Source organism: Mustelus asterias, chromosome 12 (genome assembly GCF_964213995.1).
Source record: "Mustelus asterias chromosome 12, sMusAst1.hap1.1, whole genome shotgun sequence".
Lineage (NCBI taxonomy): Eukaryota > Metazoa > Chordata > Chondrichthyes > Carcharhiniformes > Triakidae > Mustelus > Mustelus asterias.
Genome location: NC_135812.1, coordinates 103,374,434 through 103,389,645, shown reverse-complemented (window position 1 = coordinate 103,389,645; position 15,212 = coordinate 103,374,434). Strand labels below are relative to the sequence as shown.

The 15,212-nt window shown below is 42.4% G+C and overlaps 1 protein-coding gene across 2 annotated transcripts; it reads left to right on the top strand.

Annotated features, from left to right (window-relative positions):
* The first annotated feature begins 283 nt into the window (after positions 1-283).
* Positions 284-13,511, top strand: kpna2 (karyopherin alpha 2 (RAG cohort 1, importin alpha 1)). 2 transcript variants are annotated; one of them, XM_078226005.1, is made up of 11 exons: positions 284-346; positions 729-837; positions 922-1,059; positions 1,155-1,237; positions 4,520-4,788; positions 7,417-7,511; positions 7,901-8,164; positions 10,901-11,134; positions 12,028-12,210; positions 12,747-12,896; positions 13,198-13,511. In XM_078226005.1, exons 2-11 carry the CDS (start codon positions 766-768, stop codon positions 13,285-13,287), a joined length of 1,578 nt encoding a protein of 525 aa, XP_078082131.1. In that variant the 5' UTR covers positions 284-346; positions 729-765; the 3' UTR covers positions 13,288-13,511. The 2 variants fall into 2 exon arrangements, with proteins under 2 accessions (XP_078082131.1, XP_078082132.1); XM_078226006.1 differs by having other exon boundaries at positions 295-533.
* Positions 13,512-15,212: the final 1,701 nt, after the last annotated feature.

The following is a 15,212-nucleotide window of genomic DNA, read 5'->3' as shown; positions in this document are numbered from 1 at the left end:
AACCAATAGTTTTTTTAAAAAGTTCCACCGGAAAGAACAAGAGAAAAGGGGAAGCAGACGGAACATAGACTAAAAAAAACCCCACCCTCCAGGGACGGTGCCATGCTTGGTGTAACATTTTTACGATCCTGCCGCTGATTGGCTGCGCGGTTGGCAAGGTAATCCAGCCAACCGCATCCTGAGCTTCTTTCAAATCAGCCAATGGGGAAATTGCTTTGAATCGAATGAACCAATGGGAGTGGGGCATGGCGGGAAATTTAAATAGCTGGAGTGGCGGCCCGGCTCCACACTTCTGTTGGAGCGAGTGTGTGCGGACAGGACACACAGAGCTACAAGGGCACTGCTGGTATTTAATACTTTTTACTTGCAGTATTTTGTTGATGTTAATATTAGCTCAGCTATTGCTCTTGGATGTCATACATATATTTGTAATGTGCATCTTTTGCGAAGCTGCAACTTTCATAAAAGTGTCTCAAGTGAAAGTCCCTTCAAACGTGGCTTGTCTGTAAATCTTTGTCTAGTAATTTAAACAAGTACGTAAAACTCGCTTAGCTTTGAGCTATTCGCTGCTAAACTAAGCAACTCTTTAAACTGATTGTTGCAACTTGATGGCTGCTGGCTTTATAAAAGGATGCAGAAGTGTTTTAAACTTTTTTTAAAAAAAACTTATTTCTCCGGCGGTTGAAGCATGCCCAATGTATCAAACTCTTGTCTATTTTATTGTGTAGAGTTGATTTTTGATTTTGAGTTACTTGAAGCTGAAAGATGTCAACCACAGCCAACGAGAACGCTTGCACCCGCCTAACAAAGTTTAAGAACAAGGGTAAAGACGCCAATGTAAGTTGTAATTTGCAGCAGTTTTTTTTTAGCAGTTTCGTGACTATTACACATGAATTAATTGGTTCCGTTTCTACTCCAAAGGAATTACGACGCAGGAGAATCGAAACAAACGTCGAACTGCGGAAAGCTAAAAAGGATGACCAGCTATTTAAAAGGAGGAATGTGAGCAGTTTCCCTGATGAAAATGTATCTCCTCTTCAGGAGAAGAACAGTATCCAGGTATCGTATACTTGAAAAAGAATCTGTTACTTTTTAAATTGTGATCGGCTTTTGATTACTCAACTTTTTATTTTTACCCTAATTAAAAATATCAGGTGCACATGAGTTTGGAAGAAATAATCCAAAGCCTCCAGAGCAATTATTTGGAAACTCAACTCCAAGCGACTCAGGCCGCTAGGTAAGAATGGATTGACCGTCTCCCGCTCCGTAGTTGCAATGTGAAGCCTTTTAAAATGTTACAGCTTTTGATAGTTAACGTGGGACCCAAAGCTCCAAAGCAGTTGGTGTCACAAATATAATTTCTTATAATTGGCCGGTATGCTGTGGAAGTATTTAACAATGTGCTGAATGTAAAATTGGTACACACCTTATTTTAATTCGTCTGAATGCACAAAGTGCTATAATGCAGTTCAGGCACTCGTTATAGGACTCACTGGGTCCGACATTAAAAGACATTTCTATCTGTTCAATCACATTTCTGGTAATACTTGACTAGTTTTTCATTATAGCTTTCCAGGAGGCTACAGCGCTGACAATTTTATATACCACTACACATGCTGGTTGTTTCTGATTAAGTTAACTTTACCATGGCAAAACACTAGCTGCATCGGGTCCTTCTACAGTTAAAGCGAATGCCACTACTGACAGCTGGTCACGAGGGTTACATGCAGATCAGTAGTGTTCATTCAGTTTACTGCCCACTTGAGGGGAATGGAGACAATGTAGTTCTGCAGGCTGACCTGTGGAATGAGAGCAAAGAAATGCTATCTACAGACTGGATAGAACTGAGCATGAGTCAGTCCCTTTTCCTGCTAGGATCAATAACATGGAAACATAGAAGATGGCAGAAGGAGGCCATTTGCCCCTTCGAGCCTGCTCTACCATTCATTACGATCATGGCTAATCGTCCAACTCAATAACCTAATCCTGCTTTCTCCCTGTAATCTTTGATCCCGTTTGCCCCAAGTGCTATATCCAGCTGCCACTTGAACACATTCAATGTTTTGGCATCAACTACTTGTGGTAATGAATTCCACAGGCTCACCACTCTGGGTGGAAAACATGTCTCCTCTATGTCCTAAATAGAAACATAGAAAAACTACAGCACAAACAGGCCCTTCGGCCCCACAAGTTGTGCTGAACATATCCCTACCACCTTGGCCTACCTGTAACCCTCCATCCTATTAAGTCCCATGTACTCATCCAGGAGTCTCTTAAAAGACCCTATTGAGTTTGCCTCCACCACCACTGACGGCAGCTGATTCCACTCACCCACCACCCTCTGTGGAAAAACATCCCCCTAACATTTCCCCTGTACCTACCCCCCCCAGCACCTTAAACCTGTGTCCTCTCGTAGCAACCATTTCCACCCAGGGGAAAAAGCCTCAGAGTCCACTCGATCTATGCCTCAACATCTTATATACCTCATAGAAACCCTACAGTGCAGAAGGAGGCCATTCGGCCCATCGAGTCTGCACCAACCACAATCCCACCCAGGCCCTACCCCCACACATTTTACCTGCTAATCCCTCTAACCTACGCATCCCAGGACTCTAAGGGACAATTTTTAACCTGGCCAATCAACCTAACCCGCACATCTTTGGACTGTGGGAGGAAACCGTAGCACCCGGAGGAAACCCACGCAGACACGCGGAGAATGTGCAAACTCCACACACAGTGACCCGAGCCTGGAATCGAACCCGGGACCCTAGAGCTGTAAAGCAGCAGTGCTAACCACTGTGCTACCGTGCCGCCCCTCGATTAGGTCTCCTCTCTCTCATCCTACGTGTCTCCAAGGAGAAAAGACCGAGCTCCCTCAGCCTATCCTCATAAGGCATGCCACTCATTCCAGGCAACATCCTTGTAAATCTCCTCTGCACCCTTTCAATCTTTTCCACATCCTTCCTGTAATGAGGCAAACAGAACTGAGCACAGTACTCCAAGTGGGGTCTGATGAGGGTCTTGTGTAGCTGAATCATTATCCCCGGACTCCTAAACTCAATCCCTCGATTGATAAAGGCCAGCACACCATACGCCTTCTTAACCACCACCTCCACCTGCGGGGCCAATTTTAGAGTCCTATGGACCTGGACCCCAAGGTCCTTCTGATCCTTTACTGTACTAAGAGTCTTTCCCTTTATATTGTACTCCTTCATCCCATTTGACCTGCCAAAATGGACCACTACGCATTTATCTGGGTTGAAGTCCATCTGCCACTTCTCCACCCAGTCTTGCATCCTATCTATGTCCCTCTGTAACTTCTGACATCCCTCCAGACTATCCACAACCCCACCAACCTTCGTGTTGTCGGCAAACTTACCAACCCATCCCTCCGCTTCCTCATCCAGGTCATTTATGAAAATGACAAACAGCAAGGGTCCCAGAACAGATCCCTGGGGCACACCACTGGTGACCGACCTCCATTTAGAAAAAGACCCATCTGTACACACTCTCTGTCTCCTTTGAGCAAGACAGTTCTGGATCCACAGGGCAGCAGCCCCTTGGATCCCATGCCCTCTCTCGTTTATTTTCTAGAAACCTTGCATGGGGGACCTTATCGAACGCCTTGCTAAAATCCATATAAACCACATCTACCGCTTTCCCTTCGTCAATGTGTTTAGTCACATTTTCGAAGAACTCCACCAGGCTCGTAAGCCGTGCTGAGCATTCTTGAGCATTCTAAACCTCTCTAAATGCTCATAAATCCTGTCCCTCAGGATCTTCTCCATCAGCTTGCCAACCACTGAGGTTAGACTCACCGGCCGGTAATTTCCTGGGCTATCCCTATTCCCCTTGAAAATAGGAACCACATCTGCAATCCTCCGGCACCTCTCCCGTCTCCATCGACGACGCAAAGAACTTGGCCAAGTTCTGCACACGAGGACGGCCTCAACCGGGATCTTGGGTTCATGTCACACTATCTGTAACCCCCATGACTTGCCTGGGCTTGCAAAATCTCACTAACTGTCCCGGCTGGAGACAATACACATCTCTTTAACCTGTGCTCAACCCTCTCTCCACTCACATTCTGTACCTTTAAGACTTGATTACTTGTAAAGACTCACGTTCCAACCATTATTTTGTAAATTGAGTGTGGTTTTTATATGCCCTGTTTGTGAACATTACCTGACGAAGGAGCAGCGCTCCGAAAGCTAGTGGCTTTTGCTACCAAATAAACCTGTTGGACTTTAACCTGGTGTTTTCCCCAGTCTAACATCGGCATCTCCACATCATAGCCAAAGTAGACCAGTAACAACTTGGGTCAGCCTACATGAAGATGGGGAATAAAACCAGGAATACTTCTGATTCCAAAAAGCTATTTGAATGGGTTTATAGCACCTCTCTCCTCAGCTGCTGGTTATAGGACCATTGCTTCTCTTTTAGGATTGAACTCTCATTTTACAAATGCTTAACCTATTGAATGATATAGTGTTTAAAATTGTTTTTTTTTTCTTTCCAGGAAACTACTTTCTAGAGAGAAACATCCTCCCATTGACAAAATCATTCAGGCTGGACTCATCCCCAAATTTGTAGGATTCCTTGGGAACTTTGACTGTAGCCCCATCCAGTTTGAAGCTGCCTGGGCCCTCACCAACATAGCTTCTGGAAACTCTGATCAGACTAAAGCAGTTGTTGATGGTGGTGCTATTCCAGCATTCATCAATTTGTTAGCTTCGCCACATCCCCACATCAGTGAACAAGCAGTATGGGCTTTAGGAAACATTGCAGGTAACTGATGGGTCATAACTACACTTGAGGGCAGGAGGATTGTTTGTAAATTAGCCATAAACAACTTGACCATAAATAATTAAAATCCTAACTACTAGGATGGGGTGGTGTGTTAGTCAGAGAAAATTAGGGTTTATTGTTGGCTATTCACTGATCCCTGGTTCTCCTGATGCATGAAAAATCACTGAAGAGTTAGTAGATGTATTCCATTTGCTACAGTACCATCTTGTACATTAAGATGTTGCGTGTCTTGAATTTTAACTGGCAAGAGGTTTAATTTACCATATTTATCATGGCACAAGGCCACTTATCAATTAAATCTGGGAACTCTTGGCATTCCAGCCAGTCCCATTTCCTCTGCTCTATCCCCTATAGTCTTCAGTGTAAAACTATAGAGGATAGAGTGGCACAGTCATTGGCACTTCTGTCTCAGCACCAGGGACCTGAGTTTGATTCTGGCCTTGGGTGACTGGACATTCTTCCAATGTCTGTGTGGGTTTCCTGAGTACTCCAGTTTCCTCAAACCTAACCTGCACATGTTAAATTGCCCCTTGGTGTCCAAAGATGTGTAGGTTAGGGGATTCATGGGGTATGGACCTAGATAAAATGCTCCGTTGGCTAGTTGGTGCAGACTCAATGGGCCCAATGGCCTCCTGCACTGTAGGGATTCTGCACATTCCCATCCATGCCTATCCAATTTTGAAAAATCAATTCTCCCACTGCCCTCAGTAGTGTGTTCCTGGCTAGATGTAACTACTTGCTGCATTTTAAGTTAATTATTGACCAAAACCTTCATCTGTTCCTATTCATTGTAGCATCAGCTCATGGGAACAGTTTTTGTCTATCTAAACCTGGTACAGATTTATCAATTGTCCTTTGCTGCAAGGAGAACAACTCTTGCCTCCAATTTAATCCTGTAGCTAAATGTCCTCATCCATGGATTCATCTACTCTGCAGCTACTGTATCCTTACTAAAGTATGGTGACCAGAACTGGATTCCATATTTAAGCCCTTGAAAGGTTGAGCATAGTCAATACGTGAGGAGCCCATGATTCTGGTTCTTTGTTGCTTACTCCCATTGTGTCCTGCAATCTTCAAAGATCGAGGAACCCCACACGTCCTCTTGTCCTTGTACACCAAAATGCATCACTTACTCTTGGCGAATTAGTCATTCTATCTTTGAGATTCCAAAATTCTGGCCTGTAATTACTTGGCTGTGTCCCCCATTTTGGAAATGTATCTACTCAATACAACCCTGAAATATAATTTCTAGGATGTCAACATATTTTTTGGCCCATGTAGCTTGGGAGCCTTGTAGTTGTTTGGCTTGTGATTGTCACAATTGTAGTAATGATTCCTGAAAATGGACATCCACAATTTAATTACAAATGTATGCAACTTGAGTTGTCCTATCAATAAGGGTCACCTAGGACGAAAAAAAATTACAGCACAGGAACAGGCCCTTCGGCCCTCCAAGCTTGCACTGACCATGCTGCCTGACTTAACTAAAACCCCCTATCCTTCCAGGGACCATATCCCTCTATTCCCATCCTATTCATGTATTTGTCAAGATGCCCCTTAAAAACCACTACCATATCTGCTTCCACTATCTCCCCTGGCAGCAAGTTCCAGGCACCCATCACCCTCTGTTTTTTAAAAAAAATCTGCCTCATGCATCTCCTTTAAACCTTGCCCCTCGCACCTTAAACCTATGTTCCCTAGTAATTGACTCTTCCACCCTGGGAAAAAGTGCCATATGCCTTCTTGACTACCTTCTCCACCTGCGTTGCCACTTTCAGTGACTTGTGTACTTGTACACCCAGATCCCTTTGCCTATCAATACTCTGAAGGGTTCTGCCATTTACTGTATATTTCCTATCTGTATTAGCCCTTCCAAAATGCTTACCTCACATTTGTCCGGATTAAACTCCATCTGCCATCTCTCTGCCCAAGTCTCCAACTGATCTGTATCCTCTGATGATCCTCATCGCTATCCACAAATTCACCAACCTTTGTCATCCGCAAACTTACTAATCAAACCAGTTACAATTTCCTCAATCATTTATATGTAAAATATATATATATTACAAACAGCAAAGATCCCCGCACTGATCCCTGAGGAATGCCACATGCCACAGCCCTCCATTCAGAAATGAACCCTTCCACTGTTACCCTCTTCTTTGACTGAGCCAGTTTTATATCCACTTTGCCAGCTCACCTGATCCCATGCGACTTCACCTTCTGCACCAGTCTGCCATGAGGGACCTTGTCAAAGGCCTTACTGAAGTCCATGTAGACAACATCCACTGCCTTACCCTCATCATTATCTTTGTCACTTCCTTGAAAAACTTGATCAAGTTCGTGAGACACTACCTCCCCTTCACAAAACCATGTTGCCTCTCTAATACATCTACTTAATTCCAAGTGGGAATAAATCCTGTCCCGAAGAATCCTCTCCAATAATTTCCCTACCACTGATGTAAGGCTCAACGGCCTGTAATTTCCTGGATTATTCTTGCTACCCTTAAACAAAGGAACAACATTGGCTATTCTCCACTACAACTTGATTTTTCTTTGTATACTTGTGGTCAACTTTATCTGAAAAATGACCTTGCTTATTTGTTTCAGGTGATGGATCACACTATAGAGACTTGGTTGTCAAGTGTGGAGCCCTTGACCCATTACTTGCATTACTGGCTGTTCCTGAATTATCTGCATTATCGGTAAGCCTAACTAGTGGTGGTAACATTGATCCTAATCAAGGGTAATGTACTATGCGTTTTGTTCTTTGAAGCAGCAATGAGTTTATTTTGCTCAGATGTGTTCTATGTCTTGCACTTATTGGCACTGTGGCAATGTATCCAGATTGGAAAGATTATCATACTGTTAATCTAATTGCCCTGCTAGTGAGTCTGAACTGCAGCAGTTCTTGGTGTAGGTGGATGTGGACCTACAATACAATCCAGGATACTGACACAGCAATATATTTGTCTGGATAGACTAGTTTGCTTCCACCTGGGAAGTAACCTAATTAAAATGAACAAATTTTAACAAAAGGAAGCATAGGATTCACTATCATACTGTATTTAATATCTATCTCCTCTCATTCCAGTCAAGTTATCTGCGAAACGTAACTTGGACGTTGTCAAATCTCTGTCGTAACAAGAATCCATCTCCACCTTTGGAAGCAGTAAAGCAGATTCTTCCAGCCCTTGTACGCCTTCTACACCATGATGACAAAGAAGTTCTTACCGATGCATGCTGGGCTATCTCTTATCTAACAGATGGCTCAAATGATCGCATTGAAGTGGTGGTTGGTACTGGGGTAGTGCCACGCTTGGTGCAGCTGCTGGCATCATGTGAACTATCAATAGTGGTAAGTTCAATTTTTAGAATGAGAAATTTAACTCCCAAGATATGCTAACCATTGACAAAATTTAAATCGCACAGGCTGGAGTAAGTTGTCCAGTGAGTCATTAGCTCAGTGGCTCCAATTGTAAGTAATCTCACAACACCAGGTTAAAGTCCAACAGGTTTATTTGGTAGCACGAGCTTTTGGAGCATTGCCCCTTCATCAGGTGAGTCTGATGAAGGGACAAGGCTCCGAAAGCTCGTGCTACCAAATAAACCTATTGGACTTTAACCTGGTGTTGTGAGACTACTTACTGTGCCTACCCCAGTCCAACGCTGCCAACTCCACATTATGGCTACAATTGTAAGTGACTTAACTGATTCTAGAACAGCAGTCTCCAAACTCTTCAGTACGAGGGCCACATTGTATATTCTACACCTTCGCGGGCCAAAGGAAAAAAATCAGTTCTATAAATGAATGAATAAAATTTATTGTATCTGGGCCGGATGTGGCCCGTGGGCCATAGTTTGGAGACCCCTGTTCTAGAATATGCTACTGGGGTGCATTAAGCATTGCAGCACTGGTTCAGGCGACTTGTTCACTGGCACCAATTAAATCCATAAAGTACAATCAGAAGTTCCTGTTAGTGCAGCTAACAATCATAAATTGCCTGGGAAGTCACTCTTGGGCTGTCAGGAAGGACAAAAAATTACAGCACAGGAACAGGCCCTTTGGCCCTCGTAGCCTGCACCGACCATGCTGCCCGACTTAACTAAAACCCCCTACCCTTCCAGGGACCATATCCCTCTATTCCCATCCTATTCATGTACTTGTCAAGACGCCCCTTAAAAGTCACTACCGTATCTGCTTCCACTACCTCCCCCGGCAATGAGTTCCAGGCACCCACTTTTTTTTTAAAAAAACCTGCCTCATACATCTCCTTTTAAACCTATGCCCCCTAGTAATTGACTCTTCCACCCTGGGGAAAAAGCTTCTGACTATCCATTCTGTCCATGACTCTCATAATCTTGCATGCAGCCTTCTATCAGGTCTCCCCTCAACCTCCGTTCCAGTGAGAACAAACCAAGTTTCTCCAACCTCTCATAGCTAATGCCCTCCATACCAGGCAACATCCTGGTAAATCTTTTCTGTACCCCCTCCAAAGCCTCCACATCCTTCTGGTAGTGTGGCGACCAGAATTGAACACATATATATCGTGCGGCCTAACTACTTGCCAATTTTTAAACTCCATTCCCTGGCCGATGAAGGCAAGTATGCCGTATGCCTTGACTACCTTCTCCACCTGCATTGCCACTTTCAGTGACCTGTGTACCTGTACACTCCGATCCCAATACTCTTAAGGGTTCTGTCATTTACTGTATATTTCCTATCTGTATTAGACATTCCAAAATGTATTACCTCACATTTGTCTGGATTAAACTCCATCTGCCATCTCTCCGCCCAAGTCTCCAACTGATCTATATCCTGCTGTATCCTCTGATGGTCCTCCATTGGTATCCGCAAACAGCTCACCTCTGATCCCATGTGACTTCACCTTCTGCACCAGTCTGCCATGAGGGACCTTGTCAAAGGCCTTACTGAAGTCCATGTAGACAACATCCACTGCCCTACCCTCAATCATCTTCTTCACTTCATTGAAAAACTCGATCAAGTTTGTGAGACATGACCTCCCCTTCACAAAACCATGTTGTGCCTCACTAATACGTTCACTTATTTCCAAGTGGGAATAAATCCTGTCTCGAAGAATCCTCTCCAATAATTTCCCTACCACTGATGTAAGGCTCATCGGTAAGGTACTGGTAGCTTGTCATGATGTGCCAGCTGGTTCAAAACCACCAGTATTTTAAATTATTTCACAAGATGTGAATCTCAAACAATTAGCAGTTGTAGATAGACCAAAAAAGATGATAGGATACACTTTGGGTAGACAATGGCACCATTTTGAGAAACAGCAAAAGCTGAAGGGGCGGGGGGGGGGGGGGGGGGGGCAGAGAATCTTCAGGGAAACAATGATATAATTGACAACCTTTTCAAGGAAATGGGACGGGTTTTCCAGCTAGCAACCTGTATGCTGATTCTAGCTAGCAGCCCAGTGCAAGATAGTGGAGGCAGTTACAACTCATCTTTGCTGTTCCAAGAAGAGATATTCCCAGTGTGGTAACAACTGTTCTCACTGGGTCTCACACTTGGCTCCTTACACCATTCCTGTAAACAAAACTCTACATGTTTCCAAGTTTGGACACCCCCAGCTGGATTTGTGACACTTGTCAAGGTGTTGTAGTTATAATGGGAACATGAAGTATTCAGTGGTGAGAATCCAGTGATCCTTTCTCTGAAAACTTGTCAAACATACTTCACTGGGAGTTGATGCCATTTTCTTCCTTCACATGAATCTGGCAGCCCTTAATCAATCTAGCTGAATAAGTGACTTGGAGATGAACTGCCAAAGTGTTAATGCTGATTTTTAAAAAAAATTTAAAGTTTGCAATTAAACTTGTGCAGTCAGTTTTGTCATAGACAACTCCAGACACTGAAAAGTCTAACAAATTAGATTGTTGACACTGAGAATGGGTCTTGGGACAATGGAGTTGTGTATAATTGGCAATGTTGGGTACATCCTGATTATTTGACCTGGATGTAAATTAATACTTGATCTGATTCTTCCTGAGGGGTGGGGAAGAGTGAAGCATTTAGCATTGCATATAGGCAATTCATTTATGAATCCTGTTTTTTTTTCAGACTCCTGGACTCAGGGCAGTGGGCAATATTGTGACTGGTACAGATGATCAGACACAGATTGTGATTGACTCTGGTGTGTTGAACTACTTTGATGCTTTGCTTGTCCACACAAAGAGCAACGTCCAAAAGGAGGCTGCCTGGACTATTTCAAACATTACAGCTGGGAAGCCAGAACAAATCCAAGCAGTTATTGACAATGGATTAATTCCACCTCTCATTCAATTGCTTAGAAAGGTGAGTAATGAAAATCAGAATAATCCAACATTACAATGTGTTCAACCTTGACTGAATATAATAGACTACTTCAAGCAATGGAAGATCCTTATAACCAAGCTGATTTCCTAAAATGTCATTACTTTCAATTTTTCCCACTGTCCTTTTGGATTCCATATCATTTCATTCAAATGTACCTTGAGCCACAAGATCAAGGACACATCTGTCTAAATTTAAATGGTTATAAAGCCTGACTGAAATGAGACAAATGGCACTTTACTGGGATGCAGTCAGACGCATTACAATATGAACTGACAGGCAAATTGTCCATTACATGTGTATAATTCCACATTGGTTTGGCTTCTCTAGTTTAGTCAGTCTTTAGTTGGTCTAGATTTTGAAAATGCATCTTGTAAAATCAAGTTGCTGTGTACCATCGTAATCCCTCAATTTCCATTTAAAGAGAATTCTTGGGATACATTTTATCACTGCTCTTCTAGCTTCAGTGTTGCAGAGTGGGTACTTCACACTCCTGATTTGAGCCTTGTAAGCAGTCAGGAACTTGGTTGAGAGGAGCCCACCTTCCACTCCAGGATAGTTGGCATCCTCTATTGGACTGAGATGACATCAAGACTCAGCCACTAAAAGTGGTATAACTGCAATGACTATCAGCAGCATAGCATGCTATCTACAACAGCATTGCTCAGAGACACAAGCAGCTTAACTGATCCAAAATATTGTGTGCTGTCGCTCAGTTGGTTTCACTCCAATGAATTAAAGCCTGATCTCTCTCTTTCTGCAGTCAAGAGGTTGAATTAGGCCCCCACATTCTTGCCTTTAGTAGTGTAGGAAGATGCTCTCTTATTGCAAAGCATTTATAGCAACTTGTTTAACTTCATTACTTTACTTCACAGGGTGACTTTAAATCTCAGAAGGAAGCTGTCTGGGCTGTAACAAACTACACAAGTGGTGGAACAATTCAACAAATTATCTACCTTGTTCAATCTGGAGCTGTGGAGCCATTATTGGCCTTGCTATCAGTCAAAGACTGCAAAACTATCCAAGTTATTTTAGATGCTATTACTAATATATTTCTGGTAAGGTTCTTTTCAGTTCATAATGTGTTAATGTTGACACTAACCACTTGTGGGATTGTACAAATGGAGCAGACTGTGCCTAACTACTTGGGTGCAATTCCCTGTATTGTCCATGGACTTTAACCTGGTGTTGTAAGACTTCTTACTGTGTTTACCCCAGTCCAATGCTGGCATCTCCACATCTTGTCCACTAAGTACCCAGTAGTTGGGTATGGAGTAGTGTGAAATCACAAGAACTGGCATCTTGCTGGGACAATTGTGAAGACACAATTGCTGAGGTTGATGTGATCATGCTAGTTTCTTGTCAGTGCTACAGAATCTTGTAAAGTTGCATCAGTTAATTGGTTGCTGTGGTGCTTTAAGAGGCTGCAGGGTAATCTTGCAGAAATGAGCAAAAGGATCTGAAAGTGTATATCTAGTTGGATTGTAATTCAGGAAATGTTTACCCATAATTCCCAACCCAAATGTGTTGATACTGCACAGGTAGTCTGTATCTTGATTCTAGTTTTCATTGCTCTTATTTGTTTGCTCCACAGACTGCAGAAAAGGTTAATGAAATAGATAAGCTTTGTCTAATGATAGAAGAATGTGGAGGTCTAGACAAAATTGAAGCTCTCCAATCCCATGAAAATGAACAGGTGTATAAAGCTTCCCTGAACCTGATCGAAAAATACTTCTCTGAGGAGGTAAGTGGGTGAAAATACTTTGAAACTGGGACTGGATTTCAACCTACTTGGGTTGTGGGGGGGGGGGGTGGTTTTGTAAAAACATATGGCTGAAACCTTCCTGATCATGGTTTCACCAAAGATCCACTTTACAAATTTATGCTGCCACATGAATTGGTAACACCTGGCTCCTTAGTTGCCATTTGTTTCACGTGAATTTTTAATTAATATAAAGATCTATATGCTAATTTCATTGTATAATTGGGTCTAAATGCAACTAAGTTTTCTGCTGTAAATGGTAATCCAGCATTTGTGCTTTTAGGTTGAGGAAGACCAGAGTGTTGTGCCAGATGCTACTGAAGAAGCTTTTACATTTCAGGCTGAGAATCCTGTTGTAAACTTTGACTTTTGAATGACATCTCTCAATAGTGTTAACATGCCATCAATGTCCTGTTTTAGTTTTATCTGACTGTCACTTGCATTTCACACCCTATATACTCTTCTGTACATTTTGTATAATTTCTGATCAGTTTTTGATGTAAATACTTGGTATCTTTTGCCATCTGGCATGAGTACAGTAGGTCCTTTGTTGATATTTGTTTGTTTGAAATCCAATTAATAAAGCATTTTGGGGGGAAACTATTCGTGTTGAATTTAATTTGTAATGGACAACCAAGAACAGAGGGGCAATTTCTAGTTGTTTCAGACTTGCCTGTATGCTGCGATAGGTGCTTTGGCTTGTACTTGCAAGTCATTCAAGTTCATCATTTGGAAGAAATTGTTCTCGAGGCAGTGGAATGAGGGATAGCTTAGTACATAAGCCTTAAACTTTCCCCTGCAAGGTAGTGGTTTTTGCAGGTGCAACCAGATGCAAATGAAGCACAACAAAATGTTGGAAATAGAAAAACTAAGTTTGCAGGCTTAAGTGAGTCTTTATACATGAGCTAGCTTTCACCCTTCTCCTCTGAGTGGAGTCTGAATATATTAAACATAGTTGGGAGTATTGTCATAGCTCCAGGGGCAGCTAATAAATTAATGGCAGTTCCAGAACTCTTGGTATCACAATCTGATAATAGGAGTTTGGAAAGTGTTTGAGAAAATGGGTAATAGTGAGGGCCTTTTTAGTCTTGATGAATATAACATATCATCTCATTTTAAGAGAATGAGTAGATTATTGTAAAAGATGGACTTGTTTGTCTACATTAAAAGCACTATATTATATTTTTGAGTACTAACTGCAGAACAATCAATACTATTCTGACTAGTGATTTTTGCAATCAATTGTTTCCTATTTGTTTCTTTTTAGTGTGCTGTATCACATATCGGGCAAGATAACTTTGCAATGGTTAGATGGAACTCTTGAGCTGCTGCTGAATTTTGTCGGGCCAGTCTTTAATGATTGAGTCATTGATTTGGATGCAGTCTGGGTTCCCTGCCAATTTGCTATGCAAAGGCATTGGCTAGTGCAGAAACAGTTGAGGTGGTGTGGGTGGGATCTGTGGTGTTTTTTTAGTGACATGTTCCATTCCTGCTATTTTGTGAGCATCCACTACATGGCCAACAAATATTAGTTGATATGGAACAGACTAATTGGTCAGGTGTAAGTGATCTCTTATCTGACCTCCCTTATTCAGCCTCGTGTACTTCCAAACAATCTTGGGAATTTTGCAACTCAAATTGACTTGGTATTGGGAATTCAAAAGGGGGCAGGTTTACAATATGGGTTTGTATCCTATAATGGGATTTTTAATTAGTCAACTGCTCACACTTGCCCTATTGTTTCTTGTATTTCCCTCTTAATTCTGCTAAATGTTGCTTTATCCAGTTTCAGTTGTCCAGAGACTTTCCACCACCCACTCCCAGCTATGTTCAATGCTGCTCCAGTCTAGATGACTAGTAACCAATATACAAAATCAGTATCCTCTCAGCCTGTCACTGTCAGATTTAGTGCAAAGTTCTAGAACTCCCAGGACTTTTGCTTTAACTAAATAGTCTTGGAGATAATTCTGCATTTTAATTCCTGCTGCAGTAAAGAATGAAAGATTAGGAGGCACTTTCTTGTCCATTTGAACTAGCAGGAGTAACATTCAAAGATTCTGCTTCTACTGCAAATAAGGAAGGGAAGACCTGGTAACATAGGAAGTAGGAGCAGAAGTAGACAATTAAGCCCTTCTTGCCTGCTCTGCCGTTCCATCATGGCTGATCTCTCCCTGGTTTCAAATCCACCTGTTCCCCATATCCCTTTAACCTGTTTTCAAATATATCTACTTGAAACTATTTAACAATTCCGGCGACTCCATGCTATGGGGCAGCAAGTTCCACAAATTCACCACCCTC

Excerpts from the sequence above, each read along its gene's own strand:
- kpna2 (XM_078226005.1), top strand. The coding sequence starts at position 766 with ATGTCAACCACAGCCAACGAGAACGCTTGCACCCGCCTAACAAAGTTT. Across the intron at positions 838-921 it reads ACAAGGGTAAAGACGCCAAT|GAATTACGACGCAGGAGAAT; the intron begins GTAAGTTGTAAT and ends TCTACTCCAAAG. Across the intron at positions 12,897-13,197 it reads AAAAATACTTCTCTGAGGAG|GTTGAGGAAGACCAGAGTGT; the intron begins GTAAGTGGGTGA and ends TTGTGCTTTTAG.